General features: G+C 50.9%; 2 protein-coding genes across 29 annotated transcripts in view; one reads left to right on the forward strand and one right to left on the reverse strand.

Moving 5' to 3' along the window:
* PPP4R4 (protein phosphatase 4 regulatory subunit 4) overlaps nucleotides 1–7,687 on the forward strand; it is an 87,978-nt gene extending 80,291 nt beyond the window's left edge. For 4 of the 5 annotated variants that reach the window (XM_080669221.1, XM_080669224.1, XM_080669223.1 and 1 more), the window contains 6 exons: nucleotides 597–663; nucleotides 1,079–1,162; nucleotides 1,688–1,781; nucleotides 2,523–2,593; nucleotides 4,028–4,175; nucleotides 6,595–7,687. In XM_080669221.1, the coding sequence (XP_080525347.1) occupies nucleotides 597–663; nucleotides 1,079–1,162; nucleotides 1,688–1,781; nucleotides 2,523–2,593; nucleotides 4,028–4,175; nucleotides 6,595–6,619 (489 nt within the window). In that variant the 3' untranslated portion in view covers nucleotides 6,620–7,687. The remainder of the gene's footprint in view (nucleotides 1–596; nucleotides 664–1,078; nucleotides 1,163–1,687; nucleotides 1,782–2,522; nucleotides 2,594–4,027; nucleotides 4,176–6,594) is intronic. The other variant, XM_080669222.1, reaches the window with a different exon arrangement.
* Nucleotides 1–20,029, reverse strand: part of SERPINA10 (serpin family A member 10) — a 66,790-nt gene extending 46,761 nt beyond the window's left edge. The window contains exons 1-6 of one of the 24 annotated variants that reach the window (XM_080669279.1): nucleotides 19,796–20,025; nucleotides 16,704–17,423; nucleotides 15,354–15,627; nucleotides 12,968–13,118; nucleotides 10,929–11,167; nucleotides 2,149–2,412 (exon numbers count right to left, since the gene is read on the reverse strand). In XM_080669279.1, the coding sequence (XP_080525405.1) occupies nucleotides 10,976–11,167; nucleotides 12,968–13,118; nucleotides 15,354–15,627; nucleotides 16,704–17,373 (1,287 nt within the window). In that variant the 5' untranslated portion in view covers nucleotides 17,374–17,423; nucleotides 19,796–20,025 and the 3' untranslated portion in view covers nucleotides 2,149–2,412; nucleotides 10,929–10,975. Of the gene's footprint in view, nucleotides 1–2,148; nucleotides 2,413–4,168; nucleotides 5,498–10,395; nucleotides 11,168–12,967; nucleotides 13,119–15,353; nucleotides 15,628–16,703; nucleotides 17,424–17,536; nucleotides 17,706–18,032; nucleotides 18,597–19,538 lie in introns of those variants that run through there. The other 23 variants (XM_080669289.1, XM_080669287.1, XM_080669278.1 and 20 more) reach the window with 23 other exon arrangements.
* Nucleotides 20,030–22,621: the final 2,592 nt, after the last annotated feature.

The raw sequence follows: 22,621 nt of genomic DNA on the forward strand, positions 1-22,621 counted from the left end.
AAAGAAAAACATTTTGCTCTGCCAGGGTGGCTCAGTGGTTGAGCATCAGCCCATGAACCAAGAAGTCACTGGTTCGATTCCTGGTCAGGGCACATGCCTGGGTTGTGGGCTTGGGGTGTGCAGGAGGCAGCCAGCCAATTGATATTTCTATCTCTCTATCCCTCTCCCTTTTCCTCTCTCTAAAATAAATAAAAACATATTTGAAAGAAAACAAAACACATTATTTTGCTATTTACCAATCAGAAATGGAAATGACCAATGGTAACAAATATTTTGCTGAGAATCAGTAAATACATCTTAGAAAATACTCATTCCCACAATGTTACTAAACACCTTGTTTTAGCTTAACAAGTCCCCAAAAGCACAATTCTGGAGATGTAAAAAAAACAAAAACAAACAACAATAACAACAACAAAAAACCCCACAAAACACAAATCTGAAAGAAACTGGAGACACTCATTTGAAAAAAAGTACTTTTTAAAGGATTTTTATAAACAATATTTGTATCTCTAGAACTTAGAGTAATTTCTCATTAGAACATTTTTCTAAATCTATTTATGCTTACCTTTAATGCTCAGATACTATTTTAATAATAGGAACAATTAGAGAAAGAGAAGCAACAAGATGGAAGGCCCATGAATGAAAAAACCTTCGAAAAGAAACGTAAGTAGTTTTCTTATGTCTTCACCACTAAATCACACAATTAGCGTTTAATCCTGGCATTCTGAAAGATCATGTTGAGTTACTAATTTACATGGAAAATTGCTTTTATTTCTAAAAGTAGTTTAAAAAACTGGCTGCTTAATGTTGTGTGGATGTTAAGAATACATGAGTAAGTGATGGAGGTCAGTGTGGAGCTTCAGATCCTTCAAAGGAAAGTGATAGCAGCAGTAAGAATGTGAAATTGGTCACTGAATAACTGAGCTGGAAGTATGTAAACATGCAGGGTAAGCACATGTGGGGAAGAACGCTGCTTAGCAAGCGACAGTGTTTCCTTGTTTCTGAGTTGTCTGTGTGTTTATGGAGATTAATGAGAACGCAGAGGCCATTACAGCCCTCAAAGCAGAGTTTATTTTAGGCAGAGACATCAAGACCCCAACAGCTCTGCCCAAGAGCATCCCCACCGCTGTTCCCGGGCCCTCGGCCAGCACCCCGTCGGCAAGTAAGAGACAGCCCCTACCTCCTGTTTGCTTTTGTGAAAAGCAATGACAGGGGACGTCACTTTCTTAGAGGAGATACATCCAGCAGGGGTCCTCAAACTTTTTAAATGGGGCCAGTTCACTGTCCCTCAGACCGTTGGAGGGCCGGACTATAGTTTAAAAAAAAACTATGAACAAATTCCTATGCGCACTGCGGGCCTGGGACAAGTAGGCTGCTAAGCAGGACAGGCAGCGGCACCCGGCGGGCGGGATAAATGTCCTCGGCGGGCCGCATGTGGCCCGCGGGCCATAGTTTGAGGACCCCTGTAAGGCACCCTTTTCCTTTTATTGTTTGTTTTGGGAGTTCTTATTGGACAGTTGGGATAAAGATGCCCCAATTAAGGAAATGCCCCAATTAAGCTCAAATTAGGAAAGGAAGCTACGCCCGTCTGTGTGCACTGAAAACGGTGGGAGTGGGAGAGGGAACGGGCTTGGGGCCTCTAAAGGTGAGGTGAACAATTACATTTTCCTTCTGCTTGTTACTCTAGGCAAAGAAATCAAGAAATCCAAATTGATTCGAAGCCAGTCTATTAATAATCAAGCTTTTCATGCAAAATATGGCAACTTAGACAAGTGTGCTAGGTACGATCTGTCAGTTCTTCACGTTTTAATTTCTATTTTATAGTCACATCCCATATGTGAAATATTTATATTACTATAAAAATTAGGAATAATTTTGAGTTTTCTATAGGTAAATATTTTTTTTCTTTCTGTAAAGACTGTTAAAAAATAGTAGTCTACCAATTTGCTTATAAATAGGTACTGGTATTCTAGGAAGACTACAGCCATGACAATATATAATGCCTTGCCCTGGCCGGTTAGCTAAGTGGTTAGATAACCAGTCTATGCACTGAAGGGTTGAGGGTTCAACTCCTGGACAAGGGCACATAATTATTTTGAGGCATGGAATAGAAAGAATAAATGAGAAATAGAAGTAACAAGCATGTTTCATAAGAAATAGGGGAAAACATTTTATTATTTATTTATTTATTTTTAACATATTTTATTGATTTTTTTTTTTCTTACAGAGAGGAAGGGAGAGGGAGAGAGAGTTAGAAACATCGATGAGAGAGAAATATCAATCAGCTGCCTTCTGCACACCCCCTACTGGGGATGTGGCCGCAACCAAGGTACTTGCCCTTGACCGGAATTGAACCTGGGACCTTGGAGTCTGCAGGCCGACGCTCCACCCACTGAGCCAAACTGGCCAGGGCTAGGGGAAAACATTTAAAAAAAAAAAGATTTAAAAAGACCAAATGCTGGATGAGTGGGATTGAAATAAACATGTTCTTGCATTTTAAACTAAATTATGTTCTTTTCCAGTAAAACTTCTACAGCAGCATATACACCTTCTGCCTCAGGGTTAGCAAAGACTTCTATGATTTCACTAACTGGTAAGTAGAAATCTGAGCTCCTCAAAGCATTGCTAAATTAAATGAAATATGATTTTCCTTAAATAATTTCTTTATTTCTAGATACAGTGTTTTTCCTAAATTTGTATCTTTATCAAGTACCTATGAAACTTTTTTCTAGCAATTGAGAAAATACTTGACTATATTATTTTGTTTTCACTGTATCAAGACTTAAGAGTTCTTTTAAAAGAGAAAAAGGACAAAAATGATAGGATAGATTTCGCCATAGTCTGAGGACCCGCTGAGGCAGAGAGTAAAATTTTTTGCAGTAATGAACTCGGTTAAAACACTAGCAGGCGTCTTCAAACTACGGCCCGCAGGCCACATGCGGCCCGCCGAGGACATTTATCCGGCCCGCCGGGTGCTGCTGCCTGTCCTGCTTAGCAGCCGACTCGTCCCGGGCCCACAGTGCGCTTAGGAATTTGTTCATAGTTGTTTTTTTAAACTATAGTTTGGCCCTCCAACGGTCTGAGGGACAGTGAACTGGCCCCCTGTTTAAAAAGTTTGAGAACCCCCGCCTAGGGCTTTACTATAGATAATATACAGCTAACATTTGCAGTAGTATATCTTTGAAACTTTATACCAGGGGCCAGAAAACTTTTTCTGTTAGGAGGCTAGGGAGTCAGTAGTTAGGTTTCGTTGGCAAATTGGTTTCTGTCACGATGACCCACTGTGCCCTGTGGGGTAAAAGCAGCCGTAGGTGGCACGTGAGTGGGTGGCTGTGTGCCACTAAGACGACTGACAGTGAAAGCTCCTCTCAGCGAAGGGCTCGCGGTGTCGAGTGCGCGGGGACGTGGGCAGCGCTCCGGCCCGCTCAGACACTGCTGGTGGGCAGCCCCGGGGGGAACTCCTCCGGACAACACCCTACTGTGTGACCCAGCAATTCCGCTCCTAGGCTTTGGCTGAAGAGAAATGAAAACCTACGTCTCCACACCGATTTGTACATGACTGTTTAGAGCAGCTTTATTCATCAGAGTCAAAAACTGGGGAAAATCCAAATGTCTAGCAACAGGAGAATGGATAAGCAAATACTGACATAGCCATACAATGGAACCGCAGTCAGCTATAAAAAGGAACGAAGCATCCATATACATAACAACATGGACAAACCTCAACATAATTGAGGCGAACGAGAGGAGCCGGACACAAAGTGTACATGTCATCTGATTCCATTCATATAAGATTCAGAAAATGCACACAAATCCCTAATGGCAGGAGGTGGCGGGAGTGGGGGGCGGGGAGCGGTTCCGGGGCAGGAAGAAGCATTGGGCAGTGATGCAGTTCATTATAGATAAACCACCCCTCATAAATTGATTTTAAAACAAAAAGGGGCCGCCCCCATCAAGCTTTCCTCTGCTAGGTTCCCACCTGCCTTGGCAAATGGAGTTTGTCTGACTCTGCACGTGTTCCTTTCAGATGACTCCTTCCGGACTCGCAATGCCAGTAGCCTCCCGCCGTCCTTTTCTCCTAACACTCCCCTCCCCAGCACCTCCCGTGGGACAGGTAACTCAGTTGATCCAAAGAGCAGTGGAGGTAAAGACCCACCGCCACGTAAGGCCACCTTGTAAGTAACCCCGGATGTGCTGCTAAGTGTGTCATCCTCCTCTTTTTCTCAGGGCACTTTCCTTCCCACCCAATTTCTAAAGAACAGAAACTGTCTGTAACGAGGAAATGTTCAAAATTAAAAGGGGTTCTTAGCACACGTGCCTCCGTTATGTTGATACTTTATATAAAACGATCTGTTTATGGCAAAGACACGGCAACCTAAGGGAGTCAACAAGAGACTTTAAATGGCTCCCCCTGATAGCCGAGATTTTAAAAATTCTCTGTGAAATGTTTGCATCCAGGCACCTTATTGAAGAAGACACTGGGTGTAAGTGCCTCCCTTGAACGGCCCGTGTAAGCGGACAGTGTGTCATCGCCCAGAGCTCAGGATGGGCCCTGCTGCTCCCTAAGAAACCTTCCTCAGCATGCATCCAGAGCGTGGGACCGCCTGTGGGGGGCCCTGCACACCGCCCTGTCCCTAACAGGGAGCTTGTACAGGCCCGCCTCCTCCTCCCAGGCTTCCTTTTCACGTGCTGTTCGTGAGTGTCTGTGTGAGTCGCTGAAGCCTGTGTTCCTGTTAGTTTACACGTGGGAGAGGGTAGCCCCGTAAGAACTGTCCCGATGGCAGACAGATCATGTCACGTGGATGTGATTGATCCAGGCTGCCCGACTCTGCTCACAGGTCTACTCTTTCCTACAGGGTGCCCGGATCTCCTGATTAAGCCAGAATTTAAACATTTTAGACATATGTCCCTTAATTCATGAATATTCTAATAAGGTTTCTGACATCCATTTTTTTAGTGGGAACTCCATGCTGGTGTCCCTTTTAGGAACTGAACTATATTGTAACTTTCTCTAAATTTTTAATTGCTCACCGGTATATGTAAATATAGGTGTATTTAAGATTCATTCAAACTTAGAAACAAATTTATGGAAAGGAGCTCAAGGAAAGAGTAGGGTCATGTATCACAGAAAAAAGTAATAGGAAACAGAAAAAAACAATATTGATATTACAAATCAGTAATGTTAATATAGAGGATAGTTTTATTTACAGAGAAAGCTCTTTGGAACAGTTGCTCTAGTGATTATGCGGTGGTTGGTCCCTTTAAAAGGCATGAGGACCGAGCCAGAAGAGGGTCCTGTCTGCAGAGAGCACGGAGCTGGAGCCTGTGCCCTCTCCAGGGCAGCTGAGAGCTGTGGACGCTCGCTCAGTGCTCTGGGCCTCATGTCTCGTCGGTAAAATGACAGGGTTTCCTGGGTTACCCGCCACGGTGCCTCCTGTGATCCGGCCTCTCCATCATTCTTGACCTTCCTCCTCTCATAGATTGCCCTGGAATTCTTCTAATGAAGAACACAATTACATCAGCATATAATTCATTCTCTCCTCAAGTTACTTTCCTGAATGCCATAGGCATTTTTAAAAAATAAAGATCGTTGAAACTTCCTCTCAACTCTCCTTTATTTCAGATTACTTTTTCAATCTGTTCTTTCATTGTTGAGCATGTTTTTCCAATTCATAGACTGAATTTTCTCCTTCTCAATATATAATGTATAATTATATTCATTATATAATCAATTATATATATAATTGTTTAAAAAATGAATCTAGAAACAAACACTCTGCTAACAAATCACATCGTTTGTTTCTCCTGCTCTAAATGTTCTGAAGGAGGAGGGATATTGGTATCACAGCTGCTTTTTTAACATGTGACTGGATCGACACGTCCATCCGACGTGCTTCTCCTTTGGACTTCCTCCTGAATGCACACTGCCCATAACCAGAACAGGGGCAGTGTGGTTATGTGTCCTCATGGTTCTGTGAAGGATCACCTACAGTTCAGCACCAGGCTATTTCCAAATGGAAACATATCCTTTATACTTAAAATAAGCCTAGGAAATAATTTCAGAAAATACTAATATCTGTGTTTGCTGCTCAACAAAATCCTAACAGTACCTTCTCCCACTTTTCAGAATCAGAGATGACACACACGTCTGGTAGTTAGGAAATAGGTATCTTCAAGGGTGTATGGGAATGCATTGTATTTTAAACCTTTTAAAGCCAGGTAATTGATATATTTAAGCCGCATTGATTTCTGTCATGGTTATACGAAAAAACAATGTAAGGAAAGTTGTATGAATTGAATTGAATGCTATTTTAGGGGCACACAGGATTTGGTAATTAAAGGTAATTCCAAGTAATATTTAATATGAAATTTATTTTTCACTAACTCAGAATTCTCAGAGTAGATTCTATCTATATTTATTTACTTTTTAAGCATTATATGGATAAAATTTTTCATGTTTTGTTTTCTCCTTTCTTCTCTCTCTCATCTTTCCCTTTCCTCTCTTCCTCCCTCTCCTCTCCCTCCCTCCATCCTTTTTTCCCTTCCTCTTCCTTTTCCTACCCCCTCTCTTTTTTACATCCCTTTTTGACAAAGAAAATCCAGAAAATCCAATCCTTAAACCATCTGCTTGATGAAGGAGGCAAAACAAAGACACCCGGAGAGAATGTGACTGACGGACAAAAGCTAAAGCAATGGCTGGGGCTACTTTTCCTTTTCTAACGAATGGAAGAGAGGCATTAGGGCAGCTGGTGTTGCCAAAAGCCCCGTGTGTGAAATGAGATGCTGTAGGAGGTGTACTATATTTATTTCTTAAGTAATAATGTGGTTGCAGAATTCCAGTGTTACAGTGAAGTGTAATGAGAAACAACTTTAGTATGTGCTTTAACGACTGCTGCAGAAGAGACACGGCTGAATTTATTTGTGTAGGAAACCATCCGTTTACTTGTTCTAGAGCTTTGGCATTGAAAACTATACGAAAGCCCACATCAATTGCAATCACCCTCTCTAGAGAACCACGTGGGGGGGGCCTGGGAGTAAATCAGAAAGACATTGTTTCTCACGAATCTCCAAGCACAGCTGAAGAGTCACACTGAAAGGGGTACAGCCCGCAGCCCACAATGTTTCCCGTCTGGTTGGGGTGACAATATGGTGTACCCGGATATTCTGAAACTTAAATTTGGCAATGAAAATTCCACTAAGGTTTCTGAGAACTTTTAGCCACAATCACCTTAAAAATAATAGATTCACGATTTCCTTTATTTCCTAGAAAATTTTATTTTATAAATACTTTGTTTACATTTCAGATTGTATTCGTCCTTAATGAAAAATGATGAATCTAGTTTGAATCAGCTGTTACTCTGAGCTATGTCAACAGCCTTTATTTATACTAATGCTAATAGTTCCATCACAGTTTGCCTGTAGAACATGTACGATTATTAATTTTAAAATGTCAGATCTTGAGATATACTGTATGAAGCTATTGTCAGCTTCTCTATTACAAAATGCAATCAGCATATAACTATACTGATATTAGGAAATCTTTGTTTTTTAAAACATATTGATGTATGATAAAGATGACCTAATTTGTGAATGCAAACGCGTGTGTGGTTACTTTTTATAATGTGAAATAATGAATAGTGAATTTACTTAAAATAAAACATAGGTGAATGAGATACCTGTGTTTGTGAAAAAAGTTTTAAATACTTTTCTGCAATTTTTATTCTCTAATGAGAGTAAGACAGTTCACTTTTAAGTGATGAGTAACAGAAGCACGCCGACCTCAACTTACTGAGGAACAGCTACTCCGTGTGAAACTTTTGCTCAATTTCTCTCCACCTTTCCTTACAATTGGCTCTTGTTGGCTATTTTTAATGATTCTTAGTATCTTTCATTTAAGGATAGGTTAATGGAAGTATTCAACCCATTTGTCAGTACTTAAAAATTGAGTAGGTTCGAGAAGCTCGACCATATGGCTAATTTAGTACACTCCTTATGGATTTCATTTAACTCTTTTAATGACATCTCCGAATAGCGTCACTGACATGGACTGTCACACACTGTGATCGGGGAGAGTTTGTGGTGCGTAAGTGGGACATCAGAGTGACAGCAGTCTCCCTGCACTGTGATTCATAATCAGCATGGACTCTGTCATTTTAGGTAAAATGGAGAATTCCAGTTTACTGGTTCACTAATAGATGTAGCAGAGCTAGGAACCTTTATTTCCCTCATGCATGTGAGAGGAGAGGAGAGTAACTCAGCAGAAAAGTCACTACAGCTACAATCCAGGGATTTATAGAGCCCACACAGTCTCATTCCAGGGCACGAAGCAATCAAGTAACAGTCCTTTAAATTATGCTCACAAGTTTCCTCTTTTCTTTGCAGAACATGATCAATTCTGAAAACGTTGAAATATTTTTAAAAATTATGCATATTTCTAAAACCAGATATATAAAATCAGAGCAGAAAACAAATGGATGACAGTTATGACCATCCACACATACTTCGATTTACACCGAAACGAGCTGATACTCTGGCAAAGTCCTTGGCGCAGCAGCGTGTCAGATAGCCCTTCAAACCAGCTGTAGGAAGAAAGCCCTCCCCCGCCTGAACTGCAGAGCAGTGCATCGCCGTCAGCTGTTTGTTAATTAGGGACACTTGCATTTTAAGGACAGGTTTTAGAATCTCACAGGTCAGCACTGCAAGCAAAAAACGACCTGTAGAACTTAAATGGATTTTACTTCATAGCGGTAGAATAAGGGGCATATAGAAATATTCTTCCACAGCCTCATATGCATCTGAGAATCATTTCCATTATTTGACTTCCTGAGCTCAGACCCGACCCCTTCCTCTGGAAGGGACGGCTCCGTTTTGCCTTGTGGTTAGTAGGCAAACATGAAATATTTGAACCGAAATGAACAGGCCATTCAGCTTGAGTAGAAGTTTCACAGGGAAGATAAATGAATTAGATTAATTCAATACTCTGTTCTCGTTATAATAGCCTGTGTGAGAGACTGTGGGTATGTGGGTGTCCGTCTGTCTGCCTGCAGGAAGTTTTAAAAACCTGACACTTAACACAGCGAAGCCTTGTTGTACTGTTCAGATTCTCCCCTCAGCTGAAACCTTGAATTTTTGTATCATTGACTGCACTTCCCAGTGGTCTGCCTTAAAGAGCAATGTGCTAGTGACAGTCGTAATGCCGCGTCCTTGGCAGTGCTTGTGGGGAGGCGAGGGGGAGTTTGCTCTGCATGGTATACGAACCCCTCAATAGCAATGAACCTTTCCGTAACTGGCCTCGCCACATTTATTTTAGAGACTATTATGTTTTCATAGACTTTCCCCCGCTAAGTTTCATCTCTAAAAGTAGGTATTTTCCCACAAAGAAACCTGGCTAACTGAACACCAACAGGCGCAGTTCGTCCTCTATTCTGTCTCTGCCCTTGCCAGCTGTCACATGGTGCCCTCAGGAGGAGTACGGGAGTGACTCCATGTCCAGGTGTTAGAATGATGAAAAGTCAACCTTTAAACTGCAGCCTGATGTTATTACCTGTTCACATTAATATCACACACATTGCTCTGATGTAAATTAGTAGTTAAGATGACTAATCAATAAATTAATTTTAGGTATAAAATCGATAGCAAACAGATAGAAATCCAAATAGGCATTTAGTTAGCACGGGTGACGCTCCAAGGTGAGTTAGGTCAGGTCAGGAGTCTCAGAACTTACTCCTAAAATACTTCCTTGTCTCTGTAACAGAAAGCGACCGCTTAAGAGCACCGGGGACTTGCTGCTTTCCTGTTAGGCACGCTTCTCTTCATTTAATCACGGCGGCTGACTGAGCAGCGAGCCCACGCGGCCTGTTCGGCTGGACCGCACCAGGTGGTTTAGGTCGAAAGACGGGAAAGAGAAATCGGCCTGGGGCCACGGGTGACCTTGGCAAGCATTTGCCTTTCTCGGCCATGTCCTGCGACACTTATCCATTGGGCGCAGTAGGCACAGTGCCTAAGGCCCAGGATACTTTTGGGGGCCCATGAATGTTTTACTTTTTGCAATAAGCACGTTACATACTTTAGCTGCATTGGTACCAAGGCAAATACAGTGCATCATATATTCATCTTTATACCAATGCCATCTTAAAGTCCAACTTTTAATACACGTCTATTTTTTTATGTCAGAAAGACCCCAAGGGTGCCTGGGGCCCTTGAAAGCCATAATGTGACCCTGTGTCTGGTTCCCCACTCCCGTCCTTTGTAAAACGAAGGTATTGAACGGGGTGACCTGTGGCTCAGCTAATGCCTCTGCCAAGTGATGTCATGCATCTCTAACCTGCCATGGAGGACACGGCCGCACTGATGCAGATGCTGGATCAGGGCAAGTTACGCTGTGGTTCTTTTTTTTAATACATTTTTTATTGATTTCAGAGAGAGGAAGGGAGAGGGAGAGAGAGAAAGAGAAACATCAATGGTGAGAGAGAATCATTGATTGGCTGCCTCCTGCACACCCCCTTACTGGGGATCGAGCCCGCAACCCAGGCATGTGCCCTGTGCCTTGACCGGGAATCAAACCGTGACCTCCCGGTTCATAGGTCGATATTCAACCATTGAGCCGCAGGGCTGGGCTGTTTTCCTAATGTCAGTCAGCAAGAAATGGTTCATGGAGAATGTGTCTGTGTCTTCCTCCCAGCGGCTCATCTGGATAGAGTGTCCAGGCCTGTGAGTAGCAGGAGGGCGAAGGCATTCTACCAAGCTCGGCTTTAGTCAACAGCCAAGGCTCTTAGTCACAGGCGCACATACCGAACGGGTTGTACAAACATCACCTGAAAATAAGTTTGACGTGAACACTCGGATTTCTCCAAGAGTGGCTCAGACCAGCAGCAGACGGGAGCCATCCTTCCTGCCACCCAGCACCAGTGCCCTCGCGGGTCCCGTACCTCAGGTCGGCGTCCGCTGGGCACCGCGTCCTCGTGCTTGTCCCCGATCACAGGAGGGTTGGGTTCACCACCCTGCCCAGAAAGAGGGGCACCCTCGAGGTTTCTTCATAGATGAGGAAATGAAATGGCCGGTTCACTTTGATGATGGGAGGCATGGCATAAGCAATAATTTCGGACAGGGTTCCTGCCACTGCCTCGGTTCCTTTCTCATCGACCTCGATCACGGCTCTTTGGAAAACCTAGAAAAGGAGGTAATGGGGAGGGCCGTGTGAGTGACAGCGAAGAGGAGGCAATTGGGCCCCCTGGCAGCTTTTGCTGTGGCCCTGCCTGCAGGGCCATGCGTCTGGGAATGAGCGGTATGGGGCTCTCTGTGCTGAGAGGGGGCGTCTGAGGTTGCCCAGGGACTTGCCTTGGAAGCTCAAATACCAGGAGACCCCAGGACCCCAAATGGGAAACACTGGCCAGCCCCTGCGCGCATGCGTCAGATCAGCAGGTACTCGCTGAGCGTGGCCTCTGCGCTGCTGAACCTTGGGCACAGCTGGTGCTCCTCGGAAAGGTGCTCCCGCTGCTGCCTGGAGCCCCGAATACTCTGGCCCTCCCTCTGGCAGGCCAGCTGGGTGAGGGGTGTGGCCAGTCTGCGGCAGCTTCCCAGCACCTGGGACGGCTTTGAGTCCCCAGCAAGTGCTGGGGTCTCTGAGGACTTCCTGGATGTCCTCAGGCCACCTGTCCTGGCTGGGAGGCCCTTTTGTCCAGGAACCTCATGTTAAGTGGGTGATGGACCAACCTAATTGTTATAAGGGGAGACAAAGGAAACATCAGTGTAGTAGCTCCTGGGGGTTCCCTAAGTCCTGGAGTGAAAGTTCTCCGGGAGCAGACAGGGAGGACAGTTGGTGGTTTGCACCTTAAACTGAAGAGCGCATGGCGTCACCATGCCCTGTGTCTGCAGCAGAAAGCCTTGCAGGTGCTGGTCTTCAGGGCTGTCCTGTTATCCCTCTCACCTCCCGAGACCAAGGCCTGGCTGCAGGCCTGCTCACCCTGCCGAGTCCTGCTCAGGGGGTGCCATTTTTAATCTCTCTTAGAACGAGCAAATGGGAAAGTAGTAATCAAACCCCACAGCTAAGGAAGAGCGGGGGAAGATGCAGCTGCCACTTGGAAATGGTGGGACATGTTCTCAGTCGTAACAATGAGGGGTTACTGCTGGCATTAGTGAGCGGCCAGGAGCGGTAGGCGGCTCCCCGCAATGTCCCGGCTGCTCCGACCACAGGTAACGGGCCACGGCTCCCCTCGAAACCAGCAGGTTCCCACTGGGAAGGCAGGTGAGCTGAGGGGATTCCTTTAGAGGCAGAACAACGGCCCAAAAGGATGAGTTAGTGGGGTTATAGGAAAAACACACCCCGAAGCCATATATATGAGAAAAAAAACACCCCCAAACCACAGCAATTACAATTTTGGCCATTTGTGGATTGAGTTGCTTTTCAAAGCGTTGCCTTCCCTGTCACTGGAAGCATTAAAAAGAAGAAAGAGAGGGAGGGAGGAGAAGGGGAGGGAAAAAGGCAAGAAAGAGGGAAGGAAAGAAGGAAGGAAGGAAGGAAGGAAGGAAGGAAGGAAGGAAGGAAGGAAGGAAAACTGGAGGATAATTTGTAGGGATGTTATAGAGGGGGTCCCGGCAAGGGTGGGAAGTTGGGCAGATGGCTTCTGGGGGTTTCTTTCATCTTCAGAGTGGTGTGACTTCATGACATTTTAAATGAACCCGTGACTAAGTTCCTTTTCAGGGGTACACTTCTCCTTGAGTGCTTGTGAGAGGAGGGGGAGAGCTCTACGAAGAGAAATTAAATTAGTTGAACTAAAGTGTTAATAAAATAGCTCAAAATTCTTAAAACATCCAACTTGGGTGCTATTTCAAGTCCTCGGAATTTAAATCGGAGCTTCTACTACAACTTGGTATTTTATCGACGATAAAATCATCTGCAAAAATATGTGTTGGTTTTGGTCCGACCTCCTCCTTGGGGTTTGGGTCCTCATGAGAGACCCTGGCTTACCTGGGACACTTTGAGGTTTCTCGCGATGGCCGAGAGCTCGCCCAGGTGGGCCCAGGGCGAGAAGATTCTCGTGACTCTCATCTGCTTAAGCAGCTCATGCATCGCATACTTCTGTTCCAACTTGAACTTGGGGAAGAAAACTTCCATGTGTCTGTGGGACAAGTAGATGTAATGGGGAAATGTGGACAGAGCCATGGACTGCACGCTACAAAGATCACTCTCTCCAAGATTATTCTCGTTAATGAGTCGCTCACTGGACTGTGCATAGCTCACGCCGTTCTTTTGTGATACTCTAGCTCGGGGAAAGCAGCTCTGGCTATTAGATATGTAACGTCAGCGTCACCGAACCGGCTTCATCTCCCAGCCAAGGATGCACATTCTCATTGGCAAAGAATACTGCGTTTTGCATCCATTTCCCTGTTTTAAAAACAACCCAAACCAAGGGGCTCCTTGAGCAGTGTTTTGCTTGCAGCAACCCTGCAGGCCCCAGGGGGCACTGCAGCCATAGTCAGGCGTCCTCAAACTACAGCCCGCGGGCCACAGGGGGCCCGCCGAGGACATTGATCCGGCCCGCCGGGTGCCGCTGCCTGTCCTGCTTAGCAGCCGACGCGCGTCCCGGGCCCGCAGTGCGCATAGGAATTTGTTCATAGTTTTTTTTTAAACTATAGTCCGGCCCTCCAACGGTCTGAGGGACAGTGAATTGGCCCCCGTTTAAAAAGTTTGAGGACCAGCCGAAACCGGTTTGGCTCAGTGGATAGAGCGTCGGCCTGCGGACTGGAGGGTCCCAGGTTCGATTCCGGTCAAGGGCGTGTACCTTGGTTGCGGGCACATCCCCAGTGGGAGGTGTGCAGGAGGCAGCTGATTGATGTTTCTCTCTCGTCGATGTTTCTAGCTCTCTATCTCTCTCCCTTCCTCTCTGTAAAATATCAATAAAAAAAGAAAAAAAAAAAGTGTGAGGACCCCTGGCTAGATCCTGCAGCCCGCAGCGTTCCGTTCCGTTCCAGAATCTCAGGAGTCGGGGATGGACAGCAGGAGGGAGTGAAGGGAACCCCCCGCCCCCGGCCCCGTAGGCAGAGCCATGCTGATATTCTGTTTTACATGCACTGGAGTCCTCCTCTGAAATTACTGTGTTTGAACAGATGAGTTCTGTGGCTCGAAAATAAAAAGCATGGAAACGAATGATTGACACTAGAGTCGTCTTAAAGAAGTCTCAGTTTCTTAATTTCTGAGGTGTAGCCCCAAACAGCAGTACCGGTTTCCCGGGCCTCAGAGGGTTGTGTGAATATGGCGCGGCCAGCACAATGCCCGCTGATCAGGAGGAGCTGCAGCTTATCCCCTTTTGCTCACTTCACATCCCCCATTCTTCCTCTCTCTCCCTGCATCCAGCCCACTCGCCAATCGTCCCTCTGGCTTCCTGGCGGATCCCCGTGCAAGTGCTGCTCATTGCTGCACTCACCCCACAGCCCAGGGCAGTGTGCTGATGGGGTGGTTACAGCGACCTCCTGTCGGATCTCCTCCCCCGCGCCCCCCGCCCCCCCCCTCCCGCCAGTGTCTTTACTCCGCATGGCTGTGTGGCCCTTCTTCTTCTTTTTTTTTTTTTTTTAATATATTTTATTGATATTTTACAGAGAGGAAGGGAGAGGGATAGAGAGTTAGAGACATCGATGGGAGAGAAACATCGATCAGCTGCCTCCTGCACACCCCCCACTGGGGATGTGCCTGCAACCAAGGTACATGCCCTTGACCGGAATCGAACCCGGGACCTTTCAGTCCGCAGGCCAACGCTCTATCCACTGAGCCAAACTGGTTTCGGCTGTGTGGCTCTTCCAAACAGGAGTCAGACCCTGGTCCTCCTCTGCTCTCATCCCCTGGGGCTCCCATCGCCCTCAGGAAAAGCCCGTCTCTCCTGGGCCTGTGATGGATGGCCCTGCGGGCCTGGGCCCCGGTTATCAGACCCCCTCTCCTCCCTGCTGCCCTGCTGTTCCTCAAACCCACCAGGCGCTCTCCCATCCCAGACTCTCACTCTGCCTGTAACACTTCCCTCCCCCAAGATCCCCACAGGCTCCTGCTTCACTTCGGCCACCACCTTCCCGAGGCCTTCCTGGCGGTGCCTGCGCCCTGGCGCCCCCTGGCTCCCGGCAGTGACTCCCTCGTCTCCCTTCCCCGGAATGTGAGCGCCATGGTGCACGCGTGGCGGAGCCTGGCCGAGCGGATGAATGAGCCAGGCGCTGAGAGAGATGCCGGGACAGAGGGAAACGGCGAACACAGCCCCGGCTCCCAGGGAGCCCACTGGCCACTGGGGAGACGGACACGAACCCCGGGACTGTGGCGCGTGCTCGCAGAGACCGAGCTGGTCTGGGGGGGGGGGGCGGGGGCCTGGCGTTACCTGGTTCTCAGGTTCCTCAGCCACGTGTCCACCAGCTCCGTGCTCAGGTAGTCCTCCAGGGCCAGGTGGTCGCTCATCTTCTCCGTGAGCACCACCAGCATGCTGGCGTTCCCTCGGTAGGGCAGCTTGAGGACGTGGCAGCGGAGTCTCTCGTCAAAGGTGGAGGCGAAGTTGCCCGCGCCGTACATCATGGGCACCTTGACCGTCTTGTACTTGTTCAGGTGGAAAGTGTCTGCCTCGGTGAAGACAGGGTCAAAGGGGGTCAGCCACTTCCCTGGACGGGCAAGAAGAGAACTCGGTGTGGAAACCACTCCCGCGGGGTAGCATTCCTGCTGAAGTCACGGAGGGCAGCGCTCCATAGCCCTCTCTGCCCCACTGGGCAGGGCAGTCCCGTGGGGAGTGTGTTCTGACCACAGCTCAGGCAGCAAAGCCAACTCCCCGGAGGCCGCCTGTCCCGCCTCTTTCCCAGCGGGCGGAACCCGGGTCCACCTGCGGATCACACAACAGGGAGGAAGCGCACCCATCCTTCCCTGTCCTGAGCTCAGCGGGGGGGAGACGCGGCCTCTGCTGGCCCTTAGTCTGTGCAGCCACGTGCGGGCAGGGTCCCTGGGACAGGAGTGATGGCCTTCCCACACATGGCTGCTCAGGGAGGTCCTGCGAGAAGGGGACCCTTGCTGACACAGCCACCTGGCCCAGGGGAGGCCACCTGTGCAGCGCCGTGACCCTCTACACAGACCCTGTCCTGGGCTGTGCCCGGCAGCAGGAAGCACGTTCTCCCAGACTCGGCGAGGCCCTCGTGTCGGCTTCCTGCTGCAGCGGTGGCCGCACAGGCCCCCTGCGCGTTAGAAGGCAGGATGGACAGGCTCTGGCGTGAGAGTGTCAGGACCCCCTCGCTGAGTCTGGCCTCATGGGGCCTTGCCCAGGCTCACCTCTCTGAGGCTCGCCCTCATCTGCACAGTAGGGGGGAGGTCCCCACTTTTCTATATTAAGAGTCTGAGGACAAGAGACATTGTCACTGGCCCCAGTTCACAAAAGGAGGGAGTGAAGGAGCAAAGATGTAACCCCACCTCTCACAGATCATGTGCCCGGAAGATTCAGCGTCAGGACCTAGAGGCGTGGAGAACTGCGTAGAGGTGCTTGGAAACCAGGGACAGCACGTGGGCCACCCGCAGGGGCACGGGGGAGCCCCCAGCCTGTGCCTGGGACATCACACGGTCAACGCCTGTTCGGTTTGCCTGTGAGACCCGACCTCACAGAAAGTCACGTGGCTTAACCCTATGCGGGGTGAGCAGGAGAGGGCGGGACTGCGCGGGGGCCCCGCTTGGGGAGAGCAGAACATTCTCAAAATACCTTTGAGCAAGACGTAGTCCACAAGAATGACCTTGGTGTCGGGATTGACCTCATCCAAGAGCGTGGGGATTTTCCCCTGCGTCTCCCGGTTAATGTAATGATTCATGAGCTTTCTGGCCTGCGAGGCATTGCGAAAATTCATGGTCACACACTCGGTATCGAAATACCTCTTGGACAAATTGAGGAAGGTCCCTTTGACATCAAAATCTTCGTGGACGAAGGCCAAACTCCCCTGGGTGAGGCCCAGCTCCCGGTTGCGGGAGAGGTGCTGTCTGAGCCGCCGAAACAAGGTGGGCAGGTGCCCGGGCCCCGTCTGGCTTGGGCTCTGCAGGCTGAGCACGCCCTCCAGCTGGGCTCTGGTCTGCCCCGTGGCCCCCAGCATCAGGGCCGCCAAGGCCAGGGACAGGCCGAACGGGGAGAAAACCACGTTGCCTTCATGCCTCCTGGAGATCTTGCGTAGCAGGCTGAACCCCAAGTTGGAGGTCTGTTCAGAGAGCTGGTGCCCGCTGGCCGTCAGCCAGGGCTCCTCTTCCTCCTCCTCCGTGGCCTGCACTCCCTGGACGGTCTCATTCCGGACAGCAGGGGTCTGTGGCCTCACCTGGGCCGTGCGGGGCGCCAGCCACACCTGGGCCAGGAGGCAGGGGAGAAGGAGGCGCAGTGCCGCCGCCATCCGGTCAGCGTGGGGGCCGAGGGAGCGCTGCTCCTCAGCAGCAGGGCTTCCTGGGAGGAGAGAGCAGATTGGGGATCAGGCCTGATGCAGTCCCTCGTCCCTGTGTTGTGGTCCAGCCTCCAGTGACCCACTTCCTCCCTCTAAGGGGTGGGCAGGGGCTTACCTCTGGCTCATGCAGCCGAGCCCCCTTAGGGAGACCCGGAGCAAGAAGGGTGGACCTCGGCCACCGAGGAGGGGATTCTGTTACCGAACGAAACCTCCTCTGGGCCCTAGCCCGCGGCAGCGCCTGGCCTCCCCTCTTTCCCACTCACCCCACTTCCTCAGGAAGGAGTGGATTAGAGAGGATGTGGTCTGGACCTGGCCTGCCTGGGTGGGGTCAGAGCAGGGCGGGGTCAGGAGGTCCACGGACCTTTATTGGTCGGCTTCACTCGTTGCCCCTGATCGCTGGGCCCAACAGCAGCCCATCAAGCTGGGTCTCGGGGCCCGGGGTCCGGGGCCTGCTTGGCTGGGGATGCCGAGGGTCGGAGTAGCGATCAGGGCCAGGAAAGGGCAAGTGCTGGGTCTGCCTGACTCGGGGTGAGAATTCTGCCCCCTGCACCTCTCTGACAGCCCTGGCGCCCCGTTCGCAGCTCCTGCCGGCTCTCCCTTCCTCCATGTACCTGGGGCCCCGATAGACATGAGAGCCCGCTGGTCCTGAGTGAGGCCGGGCTGACCTCCTCCCCCTCACAGAGACTATGAAGTGCGTCCTGGCTCTCAGCCCCACGGGGAGCCAGTCCTCTGGCCCTGGCAGGGGGTCTCCAAACCCCATGCTCCTCACCGCTAGCTGGCCCAGCCCTGCCACCTCTCCAGGCTCCCTGGCATCTGGGCGCAGAGCCTGGCTCCTGCGGACCTGCCCGTTTCCTGTCTGAGTAAACACCCCAGCGCTGGGCTGTGGGCCCGACCGTCTCCACTCTCAGCTCCTGGTGTCCAGGTCTGTGACCCAGAGGCTGGCTGGGCAGGTCACCGAGATGCCCCAGGAGGGGCTGGGAGGGCAGCCACTCAGCCCAGGGGGCATCGGGCAGGGAAGACTGCCCGCCTCACAGGAGTCCCATCAGTAGAGAGCCTCACTCTGAACAGGCCCCCTGGGTGACAGGATGGCGTTCCCCAGCCGCCTCTCCCGCACGCAGGCGCCGTGTCCTCGTCTGTGCCTGGTACAAGCGACACCGGCCCAGGACCCAGGGCACTGCTCTTGCGTATGCTAAACGGCCCAGCAGAAATGTGCCAGGAGGCCCTACCTCACCCACGTGGTGGAATACGTCTGCGTGTTTCCTAAATGTCAGGGTTTAGGGAACTCTGTGCAATTCTAAACGTCAAGGCCGAGTTCAGTGGCTGCCAGTCGCAAATGCTGGGTAAGTGCCTCCTGCAGCATCTCAGGGAGGCTGGCCATGCCTTCGGGGTGCAGGCCTGCCTCGTGCTGCTGCGCGTTCAACATGAGGGCAAGCCCCCCTCCCCAGCAAAAAGAGCTCGCCTCGCTGAAGGCTCAGCTGGTGGTTAGCATCTTTTAGCAATAAAGTCTTTTGCAATTAAGGCATGTATATTGGTTTGACACATGACAGTATTGCACACTTAATAAGCTACACCATAGCATAAACATAACTTTCGTATACACTGGGAAAGCAGACAATTCATGGGACTCGCTACATTACGATGTTCACTTTATTGCAGTCTGGAACCTCAGTGCCCCGTGTCTCTGAGCTCTGCCCGTTTACAAGAGTTAGCGGGACTCCCCCAGCTAATACATTCATCCCGCGGGAGTGTGCTCCTGGATCCAGGCCACCTCTCTCTGACAGCCTCAGGAAACAATCCCAGCACCCAAATACAGTCCACCCCTTCCAGGTCCAAGTCTTCCTGTGCAGCTCCTCCGTCAGCTGGGAGCGGGCCCCAGGAGTACACGGCCCCTGCACGCTGCTCACTGGACAGACCCAGGTATCTATCCCCTAAGGTCACGTTCATCTACTGAACGGGACAGAATCTGTGTGCGGGGCGCCCCTCAAGCACGCCGAGGACGTGTCATCCTGGAGAACCCGAGTGGGAAGAAATCAACAGCTCACTCACCACTTCCCAGCCCCGAATTACCTGGAGCAGCACCACCCCCCCTACAGCCCTGAGGTGGGGGGTTCGCTTACCGGGGGAGGAGAGCAGGACGCAGAGTGTGGTTTGAACAGTGAGTGCTGCGGACACAAGCTCTTTGGACTTAAAGCCTCATCCCCTTGCCTCCTCCCTCAGAGGAAGCCCCTGTGTCCATAGCACACCTGTCACCCCACCGCTGCCCCCTCCGCCCCCGAGTGAGGGCTCGGCGCTGCCCAGACTCCCCCTCTCACCTTAGAGCCCACCCCCTGCTGATTGGACTGTGAAGGTTTCCCTTTAATCTGCTGCCTCTTACCAGTCTGTGGCCCCCCGGGCGCCTGGGAAGGTCCTTCGTTCAGGGTGAAGGCAGAGGTTGGGGTGCGCAGCTGAAAGCCCGCAGCAAATATTTGCTGTTCCAAAGTGCGCGCCCCGAGGGACCATTACTGATTAACATCTTGCGGGAGATGCTGGCGTTTCTGGAAAAGCAGAGACACAGAGAGAGGCTTCCCACATCCCTCCTCCCCCGCTGCCCCTCCAACCCTGAATGTGGAAATCCCTCCAAGGGAGCTTCTGTTTTGCAACCCCAGGCACTGCCCTCGGAGGCCCAGCTGCTGCTGGGATGGCGCTGTCCCAGCCGCGCACGCCTCCTGGGAAGGGGGCCTCCCGAGTCCCCACCCCCGGCTGGCACGTGTGGGGGCGGGGCAGAGATTATGAAGACCTGCTCCCCCAAACCCCAAGGAACTTTGGGTTCAGTGGGAGAGACAGACAGGCACACTGCTATGAGCAATGCACGGTCAACTCAAGGTCAGCTTACTACTTTGCCACTAGAGGGCCTGGAGTCCTCAAGTATCCAGTCAAGGCTGGTGGAGGCCCTTTAAGACAAAAAGCCCCATCGATTCTCCTTTTTATAAATATTTCATGTGCCCTTTACTACCCTGAAGTGAAATTTATAGTTACTAGAACGTATCCACAGATTTTTTTTTAAAAGCAAAATACTGCTCTATAATATGGAGGGGAAACAAAAGTAAAGTATAAGAAAATCATGTTTCTTCGAATTGTACATGCTCTGGCGTAACTCCCCTGGAAGACGTGCGGTGCGGGGCCGGTGGGACCATCGGTGATGAGCACGGTTATCCATCCAGCGCTCCAGCCAGAATTCCCACCGCCAGGCGGGCTTAAACCCGGCCTGCCGTTGAGCGGGGTACCGGGTCGGAAGGGCCAATGAGTGGCACGTGTTGTGTCATTTTAGTGCCAGAATGAACCTCTGCGGCAAGCCCAGGCCCGGATTTGGACTGTTACGGAGGGGAATGCGGGCCCAGGCCCCCCAGGCCTTTCCTGCCTCGGAGCCAGCACAGAACCAGGCCCCCCGGTGTCCAGTTGCTCCCGATTGCAGCGCATCACACGCTCCTATGGAGAGAGACGGGGAAGCGCTGACAGGAAGGCCTCTGGTGACCGGAGTGGACTCGGAGACAGCTCCGTCCTTCCTGGAACTCCTCGCTGGAGGCGGGAGGCGGGAGCCACCTCCCTCCTCCCGCCTCCCGTCTCCCTCCTCCCGCCTCCCACAGCGAGAGCGGGGGCTTCTAGAGCAAATGTGACGATCAGCTTCAGGAAAAAGTTGGGGGGCCCCCGTGCAGCCAGTCGGCTCCGCGTGGGTCCGATGGGGGGCAGCTTGGGCAGGTGGAAAAGAGGTTTCTCAAACCCTTGCAACGCACGCACACATGCATGTACACGCACACTCACGCACACACACGTACGCACAACGTGCATACACACGCATGCATATATGCACACATGCACACACACGCCTGCCCGCCCACACATGCACGCATGCCCCGCATGCCCATGCGCACGCACGCCCACGCACGCAGCGCACGGCACGCAGCGCACGCAGCGTGCGCACGCACGCACGCATGCCTGGGGCCAAATGTCCGGCTCTTGGCCTCACCAGGCACCAGTGACGCCGGACAGGGCCGGACAGGCCTGCTCTGTCGCCAGCACCGCCCGGCTGAGAGCCAGGCAAGTCCGTCACTCCCCGGGCGGCCCTGAGAAGCCGGCCTCCGACGGTGGCCGCGAGGTGCGGGTTGCGGGAGCCAGGAGTCAGCCCTGTCGTCTGCCCGGCTCCGGAGGCCGAAGCTCGCCTTAGGGTGGGTTTTTCTTTGGGGGAGGCAAAAGAACCGTTCGGTAGGAGGGAGATGGGAAGTGTTCCTTGGAGGGTGCTCAGAGAGGGCAGTTAACCTGTTCCGGAACACAGAGCAGATCATTCTTAAAAGGAGTTGGAGGTGTGTCTTTAGGCCAAATTCCTAACAGTGGGGTTTCTGGGTCAAAAAAGAATGCACCTGTAATTTTGTTATATTTATGTGGTTGAAGAGTGGTCCCCCCAAAGATAGGCCCAAGTCCTAACTCCTGGTACCTGTGAATGCCACATTATTTAGAAAAGGGGGCGTCTGGCCCAGGTAGCTCAGCAGTTGAGCGTCCATCCGTGAGCAGAGGTCGCTGGTTGGCATCTCGGTCATGTCGGGGGTGCGGACCCCGTCCCCAGTAGGGGGCGTGCAGGAGACAGCAGATGGATGACTCTCTTATCCATGTTTCTATCTCTCTCTCCCTCTCCCTGCCTCTCTCTCAAACCATTAGAAACATATTTAAAAGAAAAGAAGAGAAAAGGGGTGTTGGCAGATGTAAGTAAGGTGAGGATCTGAAGAGGGGGTGGCTCTGGCGTTAGGGTGCGCCCTAACTCCAATGACAGGAATCCTTGCGAAAAAAGGCGGAGGGAGACTGGAGACACAGAAGACCAGGCCACGTGAAGACAGAGGCAGAGATCCCAGCGTGTGTCCACGTGCCGTGCGCCGCCGAGAGCGCAGGCGGCCACCCCCTAGGAGACTCGGAATGGATTCACTCAGAGCCTCTAGGAGCGAGCCCTGCAGACACCTTTCTCTGACCTTTGCCCTCCAAAACTGAAAAAATTTATTCCTCCTGGTTTGTGGCCAGCCAGCGTGGCCCAGGGCTTGAGCGTGGACCTGTGAACCAGGAGGTCACGGGTGGATTCTCCGTCGGGGCACAGGCCTGGGTCGCTGCTCCATCCCTAGGAGGGAGCGTGCAGGAGGCAGGTGGTCAGTGATTCTCTCTCCTCCTTGATGTTTCTCTC

The sequence above is a fragment of the Plecotus auritus genome (genome assembly GCF_963455305.1).
Source record: "Plecotus auritus genome assembly, chromosome: 1".
NCBI classification, from domain to species: domain Eukaryota; kingdom Metazoa; phylum Chordata; class Mammalia; order Chiroptera; family Vespertilionidae; genus Plecotus; species Plecotus auritus.